At 50.0% G+C, this 24,967-nt stretch overlaps 2 protein-coding genes across 2 annotated transcripts in view; both read right to left on the reverse strand.

The window, feature by feature from the left end:
* The window catches only part of PRRX1 (paired related homeobox 1), a 41,150-nt gene extending 29,657 nt beyond the window's left edge, over nucleotides 1-11,493 (reverse strand). The window contains exon 1 of the mRNA XM_030226739.2: nucleotides 11,015-11,493. Within this exon, the coding sequence (XP_030082599.1) occupies nucleotides 11,015-11,255 (241 nt within the window). The 5' untranslated portion in view covers nucleotides 11,256-11,493. The remainder of the gene's footprint in view (nucleotides 1-11,014) is intronic.
* Nucleotides 1-24,967, reverse strand: part of LOC103823406 (dimethylaniline monooxygenase [N-oxide-forming] 4) — a 215,418-nt gene that overhangs the window by 72,180 nt on the left and 118,271 nt on the right. The gene's annotated exons all lie outside the window — the stretch shown is intronic.

The following is a 24,967-nucleotide window of genomic DNA, read 5'->3' on the forward strand; positions in this document are numbered from 1 at the left end:
CCTTCATTTGCTGGCTGTAACCTCCTCCAGACATCAGCTCTCTGCTCAGAGGAACACACAAAATGCACAAAGTTCTGTCTTCATCTGTCCAGAGCGATGAAGGGCAGCTTTCTGGGTTGCTTTTCCTGCTCCATTATTATCCTAGTTGTTCTCTTCCATCATTCCATCCAGTGACTGTGACCCTTCCCCATCCACACTCAGCTCCATGGGTGCCCCCTGCCCCACAGGCATCCCAGCTGAACACAGCACAGCACCCTGCCTGGAATGTGGGGGAAATTCAGAGAATCTCAGGATTAAACAACTTCCCACTAAAGTCGTGCAGCCACTGAAAGTTGGGAGGATTCCCTTCCTGAGGCAGGATGAGCTGTGCGCTGTTTATTCCTTGTTTGTCTCCATCAGATCTGTGATGAAGTCTCAACAAGGTTTCCTTCCAAGGAAATCTCTTCCAAGGTTTCCTTCCCCTCTCTAGACCTGGGAGGATTTCCCTACTGCCTCACATCTGCAATGGCAGTAGGTGGGCTCAGAAATCAGTTTTTACTTGAGCCTGAGCAGCTCTTCTTTCCTTCTAAACTGGAGCCAGAGCTCTTTTTATCTCTTCTCTGGACTCTTCTGGCCTCAGTTTGCACCTTCTTGACACACAGAGCCCACCTGGAGCCCTCCCCAGGGCCGAGCAGCACAGGGAGAGGATGCCCCACAAACAAGGCAAAGCTGTAGGACACGCTGGGGGTGAAAAACATCTGCCTCTCATAAAGATGTGGTGTTCTGCATTGAGCAGGAGAGCTGGTCCAAGGCCAGACAAGCAGATTTACAGAAGGCATGGATCCACAGCGCTCCAAGGGAGTCTCTTTGCTCCCAGCTCATCCCAGATCCCGTGCTGCCCTCCTTCCCAGGGAGAAACACTGCCCTGTGACATGGGGAAATCTCTGTGATCTCACCAGAGGAGCATGGGCAACCTCTTCCCCCAGCAAGGCCAACTTCTCCACTGGGAATCCCCGATGGAGACAGAGGGATCCACCCTGCCAGGGCTCCCGCGGGGAGCAGCTCCCCCGCAGCTGGAGGCCTTGGCTGGTGGCAGGGCTTTGAGCAGGAGGCTCTGCACCAAAATAGGTCATTAGTGAGCAGTGTGGGGTTCTGCATTCTTCTCCAGGCCCTGCATTTTCCTAACGGGAATGCCTCAAAAACCCAGTGGGGGGGAAAGAGGAATTTCCAGTTCCCTTCCAAAACCCAGTCTTTGTTTGTTTGATCGTTTTTTTAAATGATCGAGTAACTTGTGAATACATTTTCTGATGATTCCCACATCCTCCCAGCTGGAGAACGGCTCATGAACAGACTCCAAGCTCTGTAAATGAGCTTGTTAGTCATAAGTCTTCAAACAGGCTTGATAAACAACTTTCAGCCTGCAGGATATTCATCAACCATTCTGTCTGCCTGGTCTCCTGACACTAATTTATTATTTACAATGAGAGATCCCTCTCCTAAATCACAGGTGATTGTTTCTTTTTACTGATTAGTTGATTTCTTTTTTTAAAAAATTGAGGGGAAACAATGAAAAACAAATCACAAACAAGCACAGTGCTGCAAGCACTTATTCCTGAGCAGTCCTCCTAGTTTCCATGACACGTATCAGAAGTTTTCCAAATGAAACAAACTCTAAGTAACGATCTTTTTTGGCCAAACATTCAAGAGCAGGCTGTAGCCAAGAAAAAGAGTGTGACCATCCCAAGCAGCCGCTGGGAATTTCACTGCCTGCCACCAAACACCCCAGGGACTTTCCAGCTGATCAGCACGTGCTGCTCCTTGCATCCCTTGGGCTTGTGGAGAGTACAGGCACCCCAAGATCTCCAGGAGATTCAGGTCCATGTGCAAAAATCTAAACCTGAAAGCCATCCCAGCCCATGGGTGGGTGCACACAGCAAACATCTCTGGCCCCAAGGGAATGGGCTGCACTCAGGAGCATCAGGTGGGGTCCCTGCAGGAGCAAACCCTGCTGAGGTTGCTCCAGGCCTTGGAAGGAGATATTCTCAATGTTAACTCCACAAAGACAAGCAGATGGAATAGCAGTTTGCTGGGGATGATGCAGAAGGAGGAGAATCTTCCCAAACTGCTGTTTAAGCCAAGCTCTTACATAACACACAGAACCAGAAAATTCCAAAGCCCCTAATTAGGGCTCAGGGTTGTACCCAGTTATATTGGTAGGAAAACTGAGGCATGGCAAGGTGATCCTGGTCAAGTTATGGCGTTATAGAGTAAAACAGACCTCAAGATTCTGTGGCCGACACACAAAGGTGTATTTGAGCAACAAAAGACAGGCTGGGTCATCTGGTCTGATGTCTGGAGGGAGAAAAGCCCTTCTGTTCCAACTGAGAGTTTGGGTGCAAGCCTTTTCTGGGTAGGCTGCTCCCTACACCAGCACATACCTGACTCTAAAAACCTGCCCTGCAGTTCTCCCAAGTGGAGCAGCCCTCAGTGCCTGGGGAACACACGGAGCAGGGGCTGCCTGCTGTGTGTGCATCAAACCCACCTCAGCTCCCCTGGACAAACACGGACAGAGTCCCATCAGCAGTCACAGTGAAGGCAGCAGAAGGATGCAGAGCTTGGCTCTGGGCTGGTCTTGAGAGCCTTTTCCTCTCCCTGAGTGTAAAATCACCAATACATTTCCTCTGACAAGCTCAAGTACTCGGCCCTGGACAGACAGCGCTAGCAGACCGTGCCTACAGCAAGCGTTCCCTGGGACACAGCCTGATCTCCAGCCTTCCTGGTTCACAGGAACCATGCAACAGAGTAGGAACTCTGTGCTGGATTCACAAACCCCTGCCCTGTGCCCTCCAGCCAGGGTACAGGTGATGCTGCTGGCAGGACGATCAGCACGGAGCGCTGCCGGCACTTGGGGCCACAAGGCAGGGAGAGGGCTCTAAAGCTTGATGGGAAATCAGCCCAGGCACGGTGGGGACAGGAGCTGCCTGCAGAGCCACCAGCAGGTCCAGCCCTTTGCAGCAGCAGCCCCAGAGCATTAACACTCTGTTTTCACTGTTACAGCTCAGGCACTTTTCCCTTTTAAGTCCAATCCATCCCCACCGAGCCCCGCCACGGCTGAGCTGACACGGGGAGAAGTGACAGCTCTTTGAAAGCTGCAAGCATCTCTGGTTTGTTGGTTTTGTTTTTTTTAAACAAACGTGGATCATATTAGTGACACTTCCAAAAAAGAAGATGATTTCCAGAGGCACTGAGCAGGTCTGAGGGCCTGGCTGGCACACGGGCTGCAGCTCAGCCCAGCTCTGCCACCACTCACTCACTCAGCAGAGCAACAAAGCCCAGAGCACACACAGCACTCCAGGCCCCTGTGAGCTCAAAACCTCAACCTTCACTGCCCCAGCACCTACACTGAGAGGGCTGGAAGCTGCTCAGATGCTGCCTTCTGCAGCCACCCACCCTTGCTCCATCAGCACCCGGCACCCTGCTTTGATCCCAGCGCCCTGCTGCTCCCTTCAGAGCCTGATTCCATTCTCTTTTCCCAAGCCTACCCACTCAGCAGCTGCTGCTGGCAACTCCCTCTTGCCCCAGACTGGCAGGACCAAGGGGAACTTGGATTTTGCTTTGGTCAAGGAGGCCAGAGGAGAAGTTCATCCGCTGGTGGGCTCAGAGCAGGAAGCAGTGTCCCCAGGCTGCTGATGAGTTCCAGCTCTCGGTGCAAAAGCAGTTGTGCTGCCTGAGCAGCTCATCAAGGCGTGGAGAGGGTCCCAGCCAGATCCTGAGCGTCTCTTTGGAAGTTTGCCCTGCCCAGCAGTCTTGCTGACTGGCTGGAGCTTCTCCTGTAGGAAAATTTCTCTAGCCAGAATGGGGGGAAATTTGGGTGGAATACGAATTGGATGCTGCAATAGGATGTAGTGATTTGTTAAGAGTGCAGCTGGCTCCCTTTGCCTCTCATCTACCCTTCCCTTCCAGGAACATGAGGCACCAGGATGTCCTGGGCTGCCACCCCAAGGCAAACATTCACTTCACATGGGCACGTATGAAATCCAGACTGTCTGGGACAGTGCTCTAAACAGTGGTGTAACCTTTTCTCGGCCCCTGGAGGTGAGAGAGGAGCCCAGAACGCTATGTTAGCTGAATTAGATGCTCCCTGGCTTGCTCATCAGGCCTCTCTTCCCTCTTGGCCTTCACACACTCATCCTTGCAGATGCTTTCCACTGCAGGAGGTGGCCCTCAGCTTCAGCACCACTGCTCCCTTCCCTTCTCAGCCAGAATCCTCCACTCTCACCTGAAAGAAACTTCTCTTTAAGTGATGCCCCAAAGTGCCAGCAGACAGGCATGGCAGCTCTCCTGAGCTCCCATCCCCACCTCACAGCATCTTCCAGGGATCAGCTGGGCCCAGCAGGAACAGGGCAGGAAAAGAAACATGGATTAGGAACACAGCACAGATTTCCAGGGCAAACCTACATTTACAATGCAAAGGTGAGCAGGGCCATGAAAAACTTCAAATTATTTCCAGCTAAGGAATGAAATGGATGGATTTTTTTCCCTGTGAGGCCCTGGTACAGGTTGCCCAGAGAAGCTGTGGCCGCCTCTGGATCCTGGAAGTGTCCAAGGATAGACTGGACAAGGCTGGCAGCACCCTGAGATGGTAGAAGGTGTCAGGATTGGAAATGGATGATCTTTAAAGCCCCTCCAACCCAAACCATTCTGGAATTCCACAAAACCAACCATAGCTGAAAAGCCCCTGAGGTGCTGAGGAGCTTTGGGAGCTGTGCTGGCCCTGGACAATGGGAAAACTGCCCCAACACAGGGTGACAAAGGACAAATCCCTGTAGGCTAGTGGCACCTACATCTACACCTGTGAGTTTCCACTGAGTCTGTAACACAGAGCCTCCACAGAGATCTCCAGTGGGTGGTAAGAGGTTGGATTTCTGCTGCATCTCCCCCTCAGGAGGAGGCACTGCTGCCATCCTTCTCCATGCCCTCCAGACTGCCATTTCACCCCTCCTGGGAGCTGTCAGCTCTCCCACCAGAGCAGCCAGTGGGTTCTGAAGATATATCCCACATGCAGCGACCAAAGAACAGGTTTTTCTTAGGGGAACCAGACTAAAACCTGCTCCACCACCCAAGCAGAAGCTGAAGCCTTTCTGCCAAGAGGACAGTTCAAACATCAGAGCCGTGGACAACAGCTCCTCCAGCCAGACTGTGATGGGTCCCGCTTCAAATCTCCACAATCCACCCCAAAAATCCAAGGCTCCTTTAGGAAAGGCGAGCAGGGTGGGGAAGCAGCAGTGCAGTGATTCATCCTCCCCAGAAACAGAGGCCCAAGGCTGGAATACTGTGACACTTGGTAAATATTCGTGATGTACTTCATTATGCAACAGAGGCCCAGCAGGAACACAGCTCCCTCAGGGCTACTTAATATGGGTTTCAGAAACGATTAAATATATCATAAACAACTCCCAACCAGGAATAAACACCTATAATCCCATCAAGTCATTCTGGTGATGTCAAAAACCATGGGAGTCAACTCGGTTACCGGGGGGGAAAATAAAAATATATCCTTGAAGGAATTACAGCCCTGTAATTCTGTGTCTGCCTTGTCAAAGACTCAACTCTCCCAGCCCCTCCTGCTTTTGCTCTGTCTGGGCTCTTGCTCTTTTCCTTTCAAGCTCCCTCAAATCACAGATTTTGATGCATTCTACACTTCTGCCGAGAGAAAAAAAGGATCGAGCTCCCGAGTGCAGACAGCAAAACCGCTCCATGCCCGCACAAAAATACTCCACTGGATGAAAAAAACCTCTTTTTTGCATGACTCAAGGCTGCTGGTCAGGTCTTCAAACACTAATACTCATCAACTGGCACACACATAAGTGGTCCATTGAATCACATGCAATGACTCGTGTGAGTAAGGCCTGCACAAATTAACCCTGAGATAATATTTTCCCATGCAATCACTGCTTTATACATCATCAAAAAGATGGAAAATCGACTGGCTAGCAGTGGAAACTCAGTGCAGATGACAGAAAGCTGATGTTCATTAAAAGCATTGGAGCAGTTTAGACCAAACCTTTCAGTTTTATGAGAGATTTCAAAATCTAATTTTCATGGAAATGTTTTCATTACATTAAGGGGGGAAGGAGGGAAAGTAAAAACCTTCAGCAAAATCTTTTTCAAATTAAAAAGTTGGAAGCTCTGAGTGGATGGATTGAAAACACAAATACCATCAACAAATTATGAGACCATGAGAATCAGGAAGCAAAACTGATTATGATAAAAAAAAAAAGTGAAATTCACAAACAAATAGAAGTTTCTTTTCACCCCTCAAAAGGAAAAGCACTCCCAAACAGAGCCAGCTCCCTCCTCTACAATTCACATGGTTCTTTTTTCTTTGTTAAGAACAGTACCTTGACCACTTTCGTTTATTTTCTTGTGCCTTTTCTTTAAGAGTCCAGATACGTGGCAGAGCCACATTTCCATCTTCTGTCCTTGTCCAGAAGCTGCAGAAATTTACACAACACACACAAAACGCTTTTGCACTTCAAACTGCAGGATTCGGGGATGTAAGAAAATATCTGACACCGCGACAGTCGCTGCAATAACTGCACATCTGCCAGCCTGAGGCCAAAATTAGACAGATATGCCCAAAGAACATAAAATGGAAAGGAGTTCATCAAACTTCTAACAACTGCTTGGTGTTAGTTCTCTGTTACTCAACCTTTAGTCAAGCGAGATCTCCTCAAAGCCTCGAGGATACGCGCAGTAAAACCGGCACGCGCAAAGATGCTGCCGACTAAGAACTGCGTTTTTCAGGCAGATAATTTACCATAAACACCTTAAAAATGGTAATGATCTGATCCTGGCTTTTCCTACATCGGTTTCTGAAAGAGGAGAACTCTGGAGAGTGTTTCTTGAGGAAGATTCGCTGTTGTTGGTGGGCAATGAGGTGCCGGCGGCTTGCCCAGCTCACGCCGCTGTAACCTGGGGACACCAGCAGCAGCTGCTGCCCCAAGACTCTCTGTCCATCAGCAGGACAAGACAGGAAGAAAACTCCTGGGTTTAATCAATTTTCCCCTCTTCTATTTATTGGTTGTACATCCCCTATTTACAGACTCAGTATTTTCTGGGAACAAGGGCTGTGATTTACTAACAAAAGAGATGCTCAATACTCCAAGGTAAAGCAGAGGTTTGCAAAGCAGATCCTGCAGATGTCCCAGGTGCTTCTTCTTCCCTTCATCCCCAGCAACTCAGCAGCCCAAGGAACTGCTTTCCACATTTCCAAGCAGTGGCAGAGCTTTTCCACCTCTTTTTATAATTTTTTTTGGTGAAGGATGGGGAAGCACAGGAGCACAGACAATTCAGTACTTAGACATTCTCTTTTACTCCTGCAGCAACCTCACTTGTTCTCAACAAAAAGAGGCAATTAAGGCAAAATGAACAGCCATGTGGGAGCAGACCCAAAGTCCTCCAGCTCAGGATGCTGTTTCAGACAGCCAGGAACAGCAGTCAGAAGGTTTAAGCCCAGGCAGCAAGGCAGAGATCCCTGCTCATCCTTCCAGCCTGGCGGCTCCCTGAGCTGGACACTGCCTCCAAACACTGCTGCAGTGAGCAGCCATGCTCAGCCCTCCCTGAATCTGCCAGTCCTTTCTTGAAACAACACCTATTTCTGATCTGTACAAAATCCTGGGGTGACAAGCCCCACCACCCAAGAGTGAGAAAGCTGAAAAAGCTTTTCCTCAATCTGCTGCCAGAGCAGAGGGGCTGAAGGCACAGCGATGCCCTGCCTGACCTGCTGAGCAGAGGAACTCACTCACCTTATCCCAGCAGGACTTCTGGGATTTCCTTGAGAAGGAGCAGCAGCACTGAGGGGTCACGATGCTCACTGGGACAGGAAAAAATTCATGGGAGGACTCAGGCAGCCCGTGCCCAGCTTTAATTGTGTATCAGCCTGATAAGAGAGATTAAAGGACAGCAAGAGCCCCAAAATACAGAACTTGAGCATGTCATGGACTGAAGCACAGTTTATTCACTCCTTACAAAAGAAATCCCAGCCTAACAAATTTTCTTTCGCTGTTCATGCTTTCTCCACACCATTTTATGAGCCATCAACAGTGAGCCTCAAACAAACCAAGCAAAAAAAAAAAAAAAAACCCAAGCAGAAGTCAAAAATGCCCATCTGAAAAAAACCCCCAAACAATAATTGAGGATTACTCTAGAGCCACAAGCTTTGGGAAGCCACAGGCAAGTGACAGGTTTCTGTCACCCTCAAAGGGCACAAAAGCAAGAGGAGATCATTGCCTTTTCTGGGAAGTTTAGGGGATCCCCTCAACTCAGCATTTTCATCCCAGCTTTAGCTGGAGTTAGCAAAAGCTGTGCTACCACAGCAAGAGTTGGTTTTATCTTTACAGGTTATTTTGTGACAAATTGGAACTGGGATTGCAAAGCCCTCCCAGCCAAGCAGCAGAGGCAGGGAGGTTTGCCCTGATGTTTATCAGCTTTTAGGGTAAGGTTTTCAGAGCTAGGAGTTGAAGTGAACTTGGTCAGGATGACAGCACTGCTGCAAACTCAGCTCCTTAACCCACAGACAGCTCTCCCTGCAAATATTACAATCACAGCTACTCCCGGGAATGGTTTTTTTCTTTTTAATAAGAGAAGTGTTTTATCCTAAACCTCTCTCAAATAAAACAGTGGTGAAATGTTTCCTTCAATCTCAAACATCCAGACAAAATCTTTTGTAATTTCAGCATCAAACTTCTTCTCTTAACTTTTGTTTACAAAATCAGCTCCAATAATTTGGTTTTTCACTTCAGTTTGGAACAAAAATCAGTGGCAGACCAGCTGATTATCCTTCAGGCTGGAAGAACATTTTTATTCTTGAGAAATCCACAATTTCTTCAAACTGCTTTTACCTTTTCTCACTAAAAACATGGGGAGTAACTGAGCCCCGTGTTAGCTTTTCCACGGAACCAGTTCTCATTTTTCACTGAGAAAAGCTCCTACCTCTGCCGCACTTCCAGCTCCAGCACAGTCCCTTTCCTGCATGGATTGCTAACACCTCACAGAGCACACGCAGCAGGTAGGGAAACTGAGGCACAGAGACTCCTGGGATGTGCTAAACGCATCCATGAGAGAGCCAGAAAGCCCAGATGACAGTTCTGCCCAATAAACCTGGTGGAATTTATTCCTCTCCCTTTCTTTTTTTGTGGTCGTTGCTTACTTTAGAACACTTCTAAAACTTTCTAATTCACCGCAATGGTATTAAAACTTTTACAGCATTCAGAGAATTTGTAAATTATTTGAAGCTGTAGTTTGGTCCCTGCTCAGCAGTGCTGGCTAGAAAACAAGCCCTTGGACTGCTTTTTTGGGTTTTTTTTTAATGCTTTAAGAGCAAGGTGAGTATTGGTGAAACGCTGTTCTTCTTTTCCACACTAACTGAGCTTGCAGTTGGCAAGGAGCAACATCAGGAGTAAACTGGCGTAAATCGGGAGTAAATCCAAATAAAATATGATAAACTAAATTGGGTAGAGAGCAGAGGTAAAAAAAAAAAAGTTGTCTGCATCTGATATCTTGCGAATTCTCCAGCGGCACAAGGAGCTGAACCAGGGGCAGCCGCAATCACTGTTTTCCCCACTACAATACACACCTTTAGAGTCAGAAATTGTAGTTTTTCGGGTCCTGGGAAGGGAAATATTTTTAAGCCATGTCCCAGCGGCCGTGGATGCGGCTCTCGGGGGAGCAGAGGAGCCGCTCCGGCAGCCGCGCTCCCCCGCTCCGTTCCGAGCGCGCTCCTGGAGGATGCTCCCCGCCGGGAACGCATCAGCCGGGCCGAGCCCGGGCATCCCAGGGCGCTTCTGCAAGGAGCGGCTGCTTTTGGGAAGGCTTCCCCTGTCCCCAGCTCGGTTTCCTTCGGAATACCGAGAAAACCACGTCGGATCCACGGAGAAAAGAGGGTTGGAGGCGGCTCCGCCGGGGGAAAAAAAACCCACAGAAAACCAAACCAACAAAAAATCGAAAAGCGAACGAAAGTTGAAAATGGCATTTTCGTTCGCTTCTCGTTTCGTTTTGTTGTTTTTTCCCCGTTTTCTGCCGGGAAGCGCCCTCGGAAGCGAGCCCGTGTCCGCAGCCGCGGCCAGCCCGGACCCCCAACGGAACTCCCGGCGGCCGGGGATGTAATTATTGTAACAGAGAGCGGCTAAAGGGGGGTTACTGACCCTGCACAGCCCCTGCACAGCCCCCTCAGCCTTTCTGACAGCGCTGCCCTTCGAAAACAACACGCGGCGCTTGGAAAACGCCGCGCAAGCCGGCGCCCATCCCGCTGGGCTGCTGGGTCACGGCTACTCGAGCTGCGAGCTCGGATTGTTCAGGATGGGAAGCTCAGAGACCGCTCTGCCCTGCCCGGCCCTGCCCGCCCGGATCGGCGAGAAGCGGGGCTCGGGGGAGCGGCAACCCGCGGCTGCACTCGGGAGCCGCGCACGCAACCTCGGGCGGCTGGCGAGCCCCGGCGCTCCCGGCAGGGCACCGGACAATGTTCCGGACCTCATCCAGATCCCTGAGCAGCCTGCCGGTGTACCGCTAACTACGGCGCCGTGCCTGCTGCGACGGGCCGGACGGGCGAACGGATGGATGGATGGATGCTCAGCGCCTACCGCGCCTCGCCCCGTCCAGCCAAGCGCCAAGGTTCTCAGCGTACCCCGGCAAGGAATGGACGAGGGGGCCGAGCCCGCGGGCCCGATCCTGCCCACTCCTGCTCCCCGGGATGTTCTCCGGTTCTCCGCAGGGTGCAGGAGCCGCGGCACCGGACCCGACGGGCGCGGCGGCGAAGGGCAGGTCGCCCCTTCGCCGGGACGCGGCTGGGGGAAAAACAAGGGTTTTCACACTGCGGCGGGTGCCGACCCCGCCGAGGATCCCTGCACGGCGGGGAAGGACGGCTCGGGGAGCGGGGAAAGCCGGGCTAAGCACCAGCGGAGCCCCCTCGGAGCCGGCACCGCCCGCCGCGGCTGCCCCGGCGGGAGATGGAAGGGGAGGATGCCCCCGCACTTACTGTCCTGCTGCGGGGTGTCGCTGCCGCTGGTCAGACCGGGGGACTCCAACAAGCTCCGGCCGGGCTCGCCGCCGCCCTCCTCCGCCTGGGCGGCCACCATGTCGCCCGCCTCCTCCAGGTCCAGCAGGTGACTCACGGAGAAGTTCTTCTTGGCTTGTAAATTGTCCAGGCCGGCGGGGCCGTCGAGGCGGGCGGGCAGCAGGGCCTGCCTCTCCATGGCGTGGGCATAGCTGGAAGCCATGGTGCCGAGCGGGGCTTCTCTGCCCTCGCCCCCCGCGGGCGCCCACCGCCCCCGCGCCCCCCCAGCCGCCGGCGCTTCCAGGGGGGGAGTAGCGAGGAGCGGAGCGGGGCGAGCGGGACGGGACCCGACGGCAGCGGCGGGTAGGGAAGCCCGAAGGGGAGCGAAAAGGGCCGGGCTTAAAACATGTCGGAGGGGAGAGGCGGCGGCCGGCTCGGGGCGCCGGGGCGGCGGCGCGGGGAGCTGCCGCCGGCCGAGAGGCGCAGGGCGGCTGTGGGGCCGCTGGGGCGGGTGCGCCCCGTCCCTCCGCCCCCGCTGCCGCCGGCTCCGCTCCCTCCGCCCCTGCGCTGCCCTCCCCTCCCCTCCGCCCCGCACTTCAAACGGCGGGGGCGGCTCCGGGCACCCGGGGGAGGGCGGCCCGCGGGGCCCCGCCGGGACGTGGCACCGGGCCGGGGGTGGCAGCGCGGGCCCCGCCGCGGAAGGGGGAGCTGGGCCGGCCTCCCTTGTGGGCCGGCGCTGCACCTGGAGGGGAGGGTGGACGCGGCCCTGGGAGTGAGTGAGGAGAGGAGCAGCGAAAATGAGAAACGCAGATGAAAAGGTGAGCGAGGGTAATGGAAGAGAAAGTGCGAACAGAAGAGAGGGAAGGAAGAGGAAAAACAGCGAAAGAGGAAGGAAAAGTGCAGCAGAGAACTGAGAGAGACAGAGCAATAGGGGAGCAAAGTGAAAAGAACAGAAGGGAAGGGAAAAAAGAAAGAAAAAAAAACCCGAGGACACAGTCGGAGCTGCTCAGGCCGGCAAGCACAGAGGTCCCCGCAGGGTGTGGTGGCCCTGGTGGCCGGGGACAGGTGGTGGCCCTCGGGCCGTGCCCGGCCCAGCGGGGCTGGCGAGGGGCCGCGGGCAGCGCGGGCCGCTGCTCCCGGCGGCTGCGGCCGGGGCTCCGAGCTGCCACAGCCAGCCCAGAATTTCCATCCCCCCTGATCTGGGGAAAGAACATTTGATGCCATCAAAGGGCTCCAGATTGAAAACAGATGTGCTTCCCCGAGCCTCTCCATGCATTTAATTAAGGCACAGGCATGGAGGAGACATTTCCATCATTAGTTTGCTTTCAGGCCCCCCCCTCCTCTGGTCCTACTTTACCCTTTGCAGTCTCAAAGACCCAAATGAACAGGGCAGGGCTGCAGAGCTCTGCTGTGCCCGGTTTGGGGAGTAGACAAAGGTGGAAAGGCCAAAAAAACCCAACTTTGAGGCAAGTTGTGCATGTGCACAGAAGCATGTGAGTGTACATCCACCCAAAATGCTGTGGTTGTATCTGTGTATGCAGCACAGAGGGACTTCTCCTGCATCTGAAGGAGAATTTGTGTGATGTCCTCTGGTACATGTCCACATGTTGGATGGGGAAGAAGTTGTGCCCTCAGGTGGGTGTGCAAGGCTGGCTTTTGTACACTGGCATCCTGTACCCTGGCTCTGCCAGTTCAGGCAGGGCAGGGTGGGTGATCACCTGTACATACCCTGATCATGACATGCCCTTTTCTCTGCCTTTCCCAGATATCTGGCTGCTGCCTCCTTTCTTGCTGAGCTGGGGTTTACCCTCTTTCTCCCTGATCTGCTTCAAATGGATGTTTGCAGCTGGCTGTCTTGAGTGGGTGCTGAAGAGGCCCAGCCATCAACATCCCTTTCCATGGGCAGTGGGATCTGTTCTCAGCCTGGGGGGTGTCAACAGGAGCCACAGAAACCAGCCCAAGAGGTCTCTGTGACAGCAGTGCCCTCACTGACATCCCTGCTGAGATCTCCCCATGTCTAAGTGCATCCTTCAGACCATGCTCCCTGCCAGCCCTGGGGCTGGGAATGCAGCCTGAATTCCCCCTGGAAAGAGGAAACAGCCAGCTCCAAAACTGAGGCTTCATCCTGAAGTGAGTCCTGGCTGCTGCCCTCACATGCAGCACCCAGAGGCTGAATTCCAGCACAGGGTGCCTGATTCACATTCTGAATGTGACCTGAACCCCTTCTACAGCAAAACTCTGGATTTCTGTCACTGGGTGGGAGGGACAAGCTGAATCCAAGGGGAACTCTCGCAACTCTGTCTGTCCCAGAAGGAAGGAGACTGGGAGCAGTGCCTGCACAGAGCACTACTGGGCTGCAGTTCATCTCTCAGTTATCTCTGCTATGGCCAGACAGGCCCTGTGCCAAGGCACACCTAGAATGTGGAAATGAGCGCAGCAGGAACCTCCTGGGCTCTGACAGGGATAGTGCCTGTGCTGCCAGCTCAGTTTGTGATGCATCAGACCCAAAGCAGAGGTGATAGCATACCCCAGTTCTCACAGTCCTGAGGCTGGGGAGGACTTCCATGCCACAGATGGCCCATGGCAGCAGAGCCAGGTGCCCTTTTAATGTCCCACAGGCCACCAAGAAGTGATCAGACATTTGTTTCCTCCCTCACCACTGCTCTGGGGTCAAGCTGAGCAGGTAGCTCCCCTTCCCCCCATCTTCCCATCCCACTTTTCCTCTCCAATGTGCACCTGCCCAGAGGCTGCTCACAGCCCCATTCCTTCCTTTCCCAGCTGTCCAGCAAGTGGTTGCCTTCTGCTCACACTCCCAGCAGGGCAGGAGCCTCTGGGCCACTTCTGCCGAGGGAGAAGAAGAAAAAAAAGCCCAAAAGTCCTGAAACAGCCAGAATTCTGCCTGGTGAAACACCACAGCTGAAAGGCTCAGCTTCACACCACAACCAGACCCCAGTTTTGCCTTTTCTTCTCCCAAAAGTGCTTATCATTTTGAAGGACATCAGTGAGACTCACCAGCTGGAGCCTTGTCTCAAAACCTACCTCCCCTCTGCTGTGATCATGTCCCACACTGGGAGAAAGTGAAGCAAAAACCACAAACTCCCTCATTTTCCCTTTCCTAGCTGCATTTCAAGAAGGGGAACCCCAAATATCTGCATCTCTGCAGATGACCAGCACGTTTTGCTTCTGCTTTCCCTTCTCACAGAAAATCACAAGCACCCTGCAGTGCCAGTGAGAAAGCCCCTAACTGGAGGGTATTTTTGATTCTTGAAGTTTCCCATGAGGTCCTGCACTGGCAGCTCCTGTGGTTCCCAGCTCCAAGGATGTGCTCAACCCTCAGAAACATTCCCTTCACATCTGTCAGAACAGCAGTTTCAGAGCTCCACAGTTTTGGTGCCACTTTTCAGGCTGATGAGCCTCCCAGGGGTCTTGGAACCAACAAGAAACAGCCAGAGCAGATGAGCAGCTGTGAAATCCCCAGGGCAGCTCACAGCCCTTGGGGTTGGCATGAGTGGGATGCAGGAGGGTACAAAGCAGCAGGAAAGCCAAGCCTTCCCCTTCCCCTTCCTCTTCCTCTTCCTCTGCCCTGCCCTGCCCTGCCCACCACACCCTGTGCCTCTACCAGCACAGATTGCCCTCTTCTTTCAGGTACCCTAAATATCTTTTCTTCCACCTGGGTTTGAATAAAAGAAACCAGGCAGAAGAACCTGTGGTACCCAGGTGTGTCCTCAGCTGGCTGATGGTATCATGGCATTCAGGTGAAGAAGCATTTTGCTCACTGGGGGAAAGTCCTTTGGCTCTCCCCTACTTCATTTTCAGTGTTTAAATTCTTAGAGCCCTTTTTTGATCTACCAAATGGGTTGCATCCTGGAAATTAAAGACAAAAATAATGCAGGGGGGCAGTGAGGAGCAGGAGCCGACAGCCAGAACAAGCCTGTAGGAAACCTGACCAGAAAGCACACACCATCTGTTCCTGCTCCTTGCAGGGCACTCAGGTATTTGCAGACCTGCTGAATGCCCTCCAGCTTTGCTCTCTTGAGGGCCTGGATGGGGTGCAAGCAGTTTAGATTGGTGATTCAGATGGCAGAGGGCACAAATGCTGTTCACTCCTCTCCTAGGTCCAGCAGCTTTGGGGAGGGAGGGTTCCAACACACAGCTTTGCACTCCAAAACATCAGCCAGGGCTCCTTAGGGGAAAGCTGATGAGAGGCAGGGATTCAGAGCATCTCTCTGCCTCTTCTCTGCCTGTACCCAGTGTCCCCCACCCTGCCCAGCCCAGTGAAATCCCCACTGCTGGACTCCTTGATGCTGCAGTGCTGTGGAGCCAAAGCAGAACTCTTTCCCCCTGAAAAGTTTTTCCCCAGCCCTCCCATGGTGCTGGTTCACTTTCATGCCTGGCCTCAAGCTCTTCTGCACTTGCAGCAGCCAGGGCTGGGTGAGATCTGCCTGGAGCTGGGGACAGGGAGCACCTGCAGGGACACTTGTGTGCATCTCACATCCCTTGACAAATTCTGGGGGTCTGTGCTCATATTGGGGTCTGCAGCCAGACCTGTACCCCACAAACTCCTGCTACACACTTGGACCAAGGCTCCCTCTTTTCTTCCCTCCCCACACAGAGGTGTGTTATTACATCTGTGGGGATCAGGTAGTCTACAGTCCTTCCAAGCTGTAAACTCAACATCAGGGTTTCTTTTAATCCCAAACATCTTGATGTCATCTGGAAATGCCATGAGCAGTTTATAATTAGGGTTTAGCATGCAGATTAATACCAGCAGCTCCAGGGTGAACAGACCATCAGAGTCTAATCAAAGCTTAAATGGGGCAGCAATTTAGTACTGAGATTTATTATTCCTCTGCACAATATTTTGAACCAGAGGCTGAGTTCACAGCACACACAATCATTCCTGGAAGTGCTATCACATCTCCAGTCAGAGCAAGGTGCTTTGTTACTGGTTCATGGGGGTGATAAAGACTTGGCTCTGGGAACTTATTTAGGAATATCACAGCACTGACACTGTACAAGATTTAAAACCTGAGGCAGGAGAACACTTGCACACGTGCTCCAGCCCATGTGGATGCTGGGGCAAGGCCATGCACTTACATTTTTTTTTGCTGTGCACCAGGTGTAATAAGGGAGGTGTCCCAGGATAGCAGCTGAGGGGATTTTTTGCCATCTCCCCTGGAAGTGTGTGGGGGAAGAAGGATGGAAACCTTTGTGGGGATGGAGCCACCTCACAGCAACAGAACCTTCAGGAGACGTGGAACTCTGTAGCAGGCTCAACTGAGGGCTGGGGAGGGAGTTCTCTGCCCAGTGCAGCCAGGGAAAACCCCTCCTGAATTGTATTTCTGCCAAGCCCCCTCTGGATGGCTCCTGGGAGTACCCCCAAGTCTCAGAGGTTTGATTTTCACAGTAGGGGCAGCTGGGCTGGCTGTGCAGCACCTGGGCTGGAGTTTTCACCAGCAGGGCTCCAACCTGCCTTGCCCAGACCTCCTCTGACCCAGCCTGGGCTGGAGCCTTTCCCTTGCCTTGTCATTTATAAAACACAAGTGGAGGAGAACACTGAGAGAGTGGAAATTTTTTTATCAGTTTGTCTGCACTAGTCCCAGTTTTCAGATTCCAAGGCAGAGCTGCCACAGCTGTCACCCAGCTTTCAGCAGGGATGACAGGCACATTCACCAGCTGCCAATGGCAAGAACTGCTTTTCTGGTTCCATTTTCCATCATCTTTCCACCAAGTGGGAGAGAGTCTGGGAGGAATATCCTGATCCCAGCCTGGCTGGCTGTGGATCTGAATTAGAGTTCAGCTCTTCCCTCCCTTGGCTTTGCTCTTGCCAGGGATGCCATGGGGCTGGCAGCCCTGCCTCAGGCCCCAGGGCTGGCACCACAGGGGGCAGGGGGCAGATGTCACACACTGTGACAACCCATCACCGTGGGTTCCATCAGGAAAGCACACAAGAACCAGCACAAACAGCTCCTCACCACAGTTTTGTTGCAGTTGCTGTGAGCTGTGTGAGCACAGGGCACAGTTCTGCAGTGAGTGATGCTGTGTTTAATGGAGGCTTTAGTGGATTTACCTGCCTGGGAAGAAACCAGGCTGTGGCACTTCCAGGGTTCCTGTTCCCCTGTGACAACGACCTGGTGGCACTGAGACAGCCACCAGGACCTGCAGCCACTCCCCCCTGCCCCTGGGCAGCTAAGCAGGGCTGGCCAAGCTAAAAGAGGGCTAAGCTGCTGTTCCCAAGGGCTCAGACTCGAGCTGGCTCCAGAGCTGGCTGTGTAAGGAGCCTGGGTTTGGATAAGCCAGCAGTTTAACCGGGGTTTTATTACCAGGCAGGGGAACAAAAGCACTCAGAGGTCACCCGGGAACTTTAATCAGCACCGAGGGTCATTGGATAGCAGGGTAGGAGGGAGGAGGGCAGGGCCCAGGGCACACAAATAAATAAATAGATGTATTGAAACCACCTCCTTTCTCCAAGTGATCTCTCTCTCTCTCTCTCCCTTTCTCCATGTACACACTCTGCTCCTTACAATCAGACCTTCAAATGGCCTTAATTTCCCCAGCAGAAAGTCCAAGATCTCCTGCAAATTGAACTAAGACGTTTATCCACAAGGTTTGGTTGGGTTTTTTATTTTAAATCCCTTGCTGCTGGAGATGAAAGTTCAGTCTGCTGGACTGCTCTTGGGCTGGGTATCAGATATCCCTAACCCTGGAGAGAGAAAATGTCCCACCAACTTCTCTCCCCTGCAGGAAAGGAAAAAAAAAACCCACCACCTCCCATAATCAGAGTCTGGGCAGACAAATTGGCACCACTCTTTTCTCCCTCCACCCCCCTTTCTGGAAGAGGACTAACCCTTCAGAGCACAGTCACAACTCACAAATATTTGTGGGTATTATATTGCAAGAGGGGAAAAAAATCCAAAGGAAGGTAACTGTTAAAAGCTTAGCCCCTCTCCCATGGAAAGCAGCTTTATGCACGTCCATAAATCTCCTTTGGAAGTGGCCATTAAAATTGTGTCTTGTTTAATTTTTTTTTTTTTAATCTCGTTTAAACACTTTTTCTCATCTTGCAAACGAATGATGTCATTGGCAGGCCCAGTAATGAACTGAAAAAAAAAAAAAATAAAAATCAACTTTCTAATGTTTTGGGGGCTCTCTCTAAACACAAACCCTTCAAAACCAGTTTGCTAATCCAGCCAAATACTTAAGCACGTGCTTAACAACCGACTTGTGTTTAAGTGCCTTGCTCCCACATCTGTCCACACTCATCTCTGGGCACAAATGATGTGCCTGAAGGGAGGAGAGGGTTTAAACTGTGGTAGGGTGAGAGTGCCTGGCTGCTGAACTGTTGGGCTGCTCCTTGCATGGACAACACAACAGGACAGAGAGCCCATAGCATCTGCATGGGACAAGATCCTCACTTTGGCTGAAAGGCTCCTTGCTGGCTACTTCTGTTGTTTGGGTTTGGTGAGTGGCTGGAGGTTTTAGGTTTATTTGTTTTTTTATTTTTTTTTAATTTTTTATTTTTTAAACTCTTTTTGGAAGCTGTTTTAACAAAGTGGGAGCAAAACCAAATAGCCGGCTGAGCAAACGGGGAAAAATAAATGTGAAACTTGCAAATGAATAATTGGTGTGGTTTTAATTAAAAAGTGGTTAACTGTTTCGGGGTGAAGAGCATGGCTTTGGGTTGACACCACGTGAACCCTGGAAGGAGCACGTTAAGCTGTTCACCATACTGTGGGTTAAGAAAATGGGAAATAAATACATCCCAGCCCCTTGGAAAACTAAACCATCTTTAGGGCTCAGCTGTAAACTTTCTTCAGCAATTTATTAGAGCTCCAGAAAACACTTGTTGAGTAGCCTTGGCCTGTAATAAATATCAGTCCTTGTTTGTTTGTTTTTGTAATGGGAACAAAACCACATCTTTTTCTTTCTCAAGTGGATAATTTAATTACATGGCAAGAAACACATTCATTGTCCAAAATACCCAGAGAAGATTGCCACGAAACTCTCAGTTCTGTGGGGAGAGGAGGAGAGCAGAGCCAGCTGATACCAGAAGAGGATTCAGGGAAGGTTTCTGTGGTGGCACATCCACTTTTGCTGGAGCTGGGGTTTGTAGTGACACTGGGGTTGTCACTACAAACAGGAGACTGGCTCCTCTGTGCAAGGCACTTCTTACCCTACATGGAGAACCAGAAGGGAGAGGCAGAGGGAACCAAAGGGAATGAGGGGCAGGGCAGGGAAGGGACCTGTCTGAGCCACACAGAGGGTCTGAGGTGGCAGTGAGGGAGAACTGATCCATCTGTTCTCATGCACTCCCTCCAGCCTAGCTCTGGTCTGAAAATATCCTTGTTTTCTTCAAGAGGCTGAAATACTTGAACATTTCTTGCTCTGCAGGTTGTCACCTCTTCCGTGGGGACTTGTCCTGGCCTCAGTAGTAGGAGGCAGAGAGGGATCCCTAGAATGTCTGGAGGTGACCCTCTGTGAGAACAGGGAGTGCTTGGGGGTATCCATCCCCTTCTGTGCCCCCATTTCTGGGAGCCTGCCTTGCAGAAAGACAAACAGGAGTCGATCCTTTAAGATCAACTCTTGATGGGCTTGGTTCACTCATTCCCTGCAGGCAGCTTTGGGTTTAACCCTAGAAAAGTCTGAAATAGCTGAAGGGAGGCACTGTCCAGATAAGCAATTACCCAGTGCTCCTTGCCAGGGATAGCCTGGCAATTGTGGTCAGAATCCAGGAATCAGATGGTTGCAGAAAGACAGACCCTCACTCCAATGAGCTCCTCTTGAGGGGCACAATTAATGTGATTAGAGCCACGTTCAGCTCTGGGATACAAGAGCCAGATGCACCAGGTGACTCCTCTGAAGGTGCTGGTTACCTGATTTGTAGCAAATCAAGTAGAAATCAGCCATTCCTGTCCACACAGCTCCATCGTGCTGTTAAACAGCCAAACCCTCTTCTCTTACATGTCTTTGAGGGAGATGAAATCCATATGGCCCAGAGAGTGAGCACAGGCCAGGGATGGAAGGAAGGACAGAAACACCCTTTCTTCAGGACAGGAGACAATGGAAATGTTTCCACTGATTCCAACAGGTTCGGAGTCAGCGGCTGCAACCAATTTTCCTCCTAAATGGACTTCCATATGTCTAAAAGAGTCTTGCAAGTGCTGGAATTTGTTACAGAACAAACCTGTACTTTATTACTCTGCTCCCTGATTCCCAGTGTTTCTCCCTTTAAATTCCTTGCTCAACCATTTCTGGGCTTGGGGGTTCACTTCTGAGAAATGCATTCATTTCTAAAGCAAACCATTTCCATGGGACAGACAGAGTGAAGCCTGCCCCCTCTGCTCCCAGATTTCACTTGGCTTTGCTGGGAACTTGTGCCTTCAGGTTCATCAGAAAATGATGTGGTTCTCTGTGCAGAGGGAAGCATGGTGAGGAAATCAGGCTCATCAGACCTGAAACCTTCTGTATTTTACAGATTTCCTCTGAAACGTTTGGGCAAAAGTTGAGCAAAGCTGGTTTTTACCAGAAATTTTCCATTTGCTACATCTCTTAAAAAGAAGAGGTTTTGCCCTCTTTGCAGCAGGAATCTTTAAAGATTTTTCTGTTTCATTCTTTCATTAAATCGAAACAAAAATTGGCAAAATGGACTTTTTCCTGTTCATCAAAGGCTGTTTTTTATGGAAAGAGAGTCACTTTCCTGCCCATGGTACCATTTACTACATTTGAAGGGATTTAGGAACCATTGTGCCATTTTCAGTAGTGGTTTGAGGACTGCATGGGACACTTGCATGACTTGCTTCGTATCCATATTGGAGAGCTATCAGTAAAGGTTAAGCAGTTAAATACCTTTTATCTCCTTCTGAGGTGTCAATGAAAGACAGGCTTTCTACAATGTCTTGAAAATATGGCTCAAGTTTGATTAAATTCCTTAAACTGAATACACTTTTCAAACCTACTGCTAATGCTACACTGAAACAGACATAAATATTACAGTTTTCAAATTCATCTATTTAAGCAAAAACATTTTCTCTTTCCTTGCAAGAACAAAAACACAGGAAGAAACTTTCAAATTAACTCCCCCAAGGAACATCTCTAAGGCCCCATTTAATTCAGAATTTTAAGAAGTTTCTCAGTTTCCCAAGTTTTTTTTTAGTTCATGCTGACATTAGTTTAAGGGTGTTGGTTCAAAATGAAATCTCAAAACTTTTCATTAGAAAACAAAGCCAAAACCCTCGGACTTCTTTTTTTTATTCCTTTGCCAAAACAGTTCTTCAAGCTGATGTGAATTCCCAAACATTTTTGGCCAATCTAAAGCACAGCCTTTGGCAAATACATAATTTGCCTAAAAAAAGGAGTAATTGTCCCGTTCTAAGAACAAGGATAAAATCCATCCGTGGTTTTAAGTGCTCAGACTGAACAATGATGAAGTATTTGCCCTGATGATAGGAAAAAAAGAAATAAATTTTGCTTATTTCTTTACATATATATTTATACATTTCTGAAATTTATATACACGCACGGCCCTTTCCGCCCAACATGAATATTTTCAACACAGAAAAAGTAAAGAGAAGAGATTTAGTGCTGATTAGAACAAAAGTTGCACTGTACCTTACAGATTTCAGCATGTCTCATTAAAACTGGGCTTGAAATATACATATCCTTTAATAAATAAAGCTTAAGGTACATAAACACTGCAGCGGATATAAATTATTTTAACCAAAGTATGTAGAGAGAAAAAAAAAAAAAATTACTGGAACACCATGATCCAGGGCATTTTACAGTAAATTGGACTTCATCAGCGGTTTTGCATTTTTATTTGATTTTGGAGTTCCTCCACTAAAGCTGTAAGTTTTGTAGAGTTTATTTCACACCTTGTAATTTAAAACGTTACACTCCATCGAAATTCCTCTCAAAAAAAGGACCCGAGTAATTAATGTCTTTGGGTTCAACGTTCATTATATCCCACTAGTGTGAAAATTCATAAAAATAAGACATGGGATTAGGAGCTTAACAGCCTCACACATTTGCAGAGCTGCTGCATTGGCAAATATTTCCCTGCCCTTTCGGAGCAGAGCACTCTCCTGGCTGCTCTCATTTGTTTCCCTGGATCATCCAAGTCATTAGAAGTGCCTGGAAATAAACTTCCATGTCTCACACTCCTATTTTTTTTTCCTTGGAAGCAGATAAATAAGATGGGTCAAGGCCATTTCTTCTCGTGCTCTTCTCCTTTCTCCATTTGGTGTTTTCTCCATGCCTGTTTTAACTCCTGATGGAGACAATGGGAATTTTGGCCACGTGGAGCCAGGGGACTCCAGATGCCCTTGGAAAGGAAGCAAGAGCTGGGGTTTGATTGCAGAGAGCTGAATCGTTTCCTTTGTGCAAACCCCTGGGTTCTCCTGCCTGGTTCCAACAGCTCCAGGCTGAATCCCAGGCTCCGTTTTGCCCTGGGTAGATCCATAGGTACAGTGGGTGAATTTGTGCAGCAAACAGTAATTTTGACCAGAGTTTAATTCTGGAGGGACATAAACCACTCACGAAATTGGGCTGAATTTGACAAGCACTCTTTTCCAAAAAACCAAACAAAACCAACAAGCCTAATACAGGAGGCTCTTTTTTAAACTTCAAAACATTTCATTCCAAAGTGTTTTCAAAGCAAAGGGGTTGACTTCATGTAGGTGTTTCTGAAATGAGCCTTTTGGAGGTTTTATTGAAAAACCCGACTTTAGAAAAAAAAAAAAAAAAGAAATTCAGCTCTAAAATGGAACATTGTGTTTTGGATCAAACACCATGTCCTAAGTTGACTCAGTATTTCTTGTTTATTTTATATCTATATAAAAATATATAATTTTTCCTCCCCATTTCTTTTTTTGGGGGGACTGTTTTGGTTCAAAACAAACAGAATTGCTTCACTCCCTGCTCCCCTCCCCCTGGTATCTGAATCTGACACAAAGCATCCTTTATCCACCCAGGTCACCATCATTCACCCCAGAACACGCTGGCCAGAAACCCTAAGGAGCAGAGCAGATCAGATCAGATCAGATCAGATCAGATCAGATCAGATCAGATCAGATCAGATCAGATCAGTTCGGCTCTTCCCGCAGCAAGGCTGCACAATTCCCTTCCAAACCAGGAATTCCCATTGTGCTGAAGTTCCTCCCACACCCCAGCCTCTCATCACGGCTCCCTCTATGGCTGACAGGGAGAAATTCCAGCCCAGGATCCTCAGGACCAGCCCCATTCCAGGGAACCAAGATGTGCAGTTTGGACTCGGAGATACTTTAATCGAGGGGAGGTGAAGTGTGCAACAGATCTGTTCTTGGGCAGAAATATCAGTGGAGATTGCTGCTTTCATTGCTGCACGTGGCTGTGCAAAGGAAAATCTTTGTCCAGGTTGGATCAGCTATTGCATCCATCCTGGAAATTAATTTGGAGAACTGCAGCAGCATTTGAGTGCTTAGCTGCTGGCTGATACTTTGGATTTGCATTTCTGCCAAACACTTTTTGGCACAGTCACCAATCCAAGAAAGGGGTTTTCAGAAAGTTCTCTAAAGAAGAAAAAGCATGCCAAGGGAAAGGCCCCTTAGGTTTTACTCTGTGCATTTTTGAGCAATGCAATTAACTTTTAGCATCCTAACTCAGGTTTGCACATTTTGCCCCATGAGCAGTTCTTCTAACTGAGTGTAGTTAACAGAACACTTTCAAAAAAAAAATGAAAAATTACACATATTCTTTGAGCTTAAGGAAAGAAGCTCCTATTTCAAGCTTGATCTGGAGGCTCTGCTGAAGTCTCCCTTTGCTCTCAATCTCTAGAGATCTGTTCTGCCCTTAGAGCAACCTATCTTTGCAGCAAAAGGGCAAAGGGATTCTAAGGAAACATCAGGGCTCCTCAGATGGGTGAAAACTGGGAGATCTCTCAGCAAAGTTATTCTGTGGTTCAACCAAAAAACCTGTCATCATATGCTGGGGCTGGTGAAGGGGTGATAAAATCATTCAGCTTTGGGACACGAGCAGCTCTCTCAAATTTAAATCAGATGGAAATGGAGTCAGTTTGTTTGGAGAAGTAGCTCAGCTCTCAGCAAGGATTATGACTCTCAGAATTTTCCTGTAGCTGGAGTGTGTTTCAGGGCAGTAAGCAACCACCATACTTTTCTTAATAACTTATCTTGCATCATAGCCCTGTCCCCTCGTGAGGACAAAGCACCAGGAACCTGGGGCTGGTTTGGGGGCAGCAGGCAGGGAATCAGAGCCTGGAATCAGAGCCTTGCTTGCTCTGAGGATCTCTCCACGAGCTGACGCACAGGCACGGGGATGAGTCACAGATGGGTCGGGTGCTGTTGGAATCTCAGCAGATCTGAGGGAGTTTGGGATGCTTCCCACCACGAATTCTTCACTCCCTGCCTCACTGCAGAGCCTGCTGTGCACGTGCTTTAAGGGGTAACACAGAGAAAGGCCTGTGCCTTGGGAAGAGAAAAACCATTCTCCACAAACACAGTTCATGGGGCAAGGAGAGCCAGGTTCAAGTGTGGCAGTGGAGTTTCCAGTTAGACCCTGGGTTCCACTCAGCTCTCGGCTTTCTGTGGTTGAGATGATCTCCAAGATATTAGAAAGTCTCTTTTTCCCAGCCCCAGGACCAAAGAAGTGGACATTTTTCAGTTCTGCTTCTCAAGGTTGTTTATTCTCTCTTATCTGTTCCATTCTCTCTCTGCCCTGCTGAGATCTGTCCAGCAGGTCGGGTTGTGGCACAGTCCCTGCCCTTGGGCTGGTGTTGGCTTTTTATACTAAGAACTACCTGTACTTTATTTACAATAATTTCCCATACCTATCACCTATGTTAGACAGTCTGTCTCTATTCTAAACCAATCCAGCAGTGTCACCATCACAGCAGAAGATGGAGGGCAAGAAGAAGAAGAAGGACAGGACACGCCCAGATTCCTC

The sequence above is a fragment of the Serinus canaria genome, chromosome 8 (assembly GCF_022539315.1).
Source record: "Serinus canaria isolate serCan28SL12 chromosome 8, serCan2020, whole genome shotgun sequence".
Lineage (NCBI taxonomy): Eukaryota > Metazoa > Chordata > Aves > Passeriformes > Fringillidae > Serinus > Serinus canaria.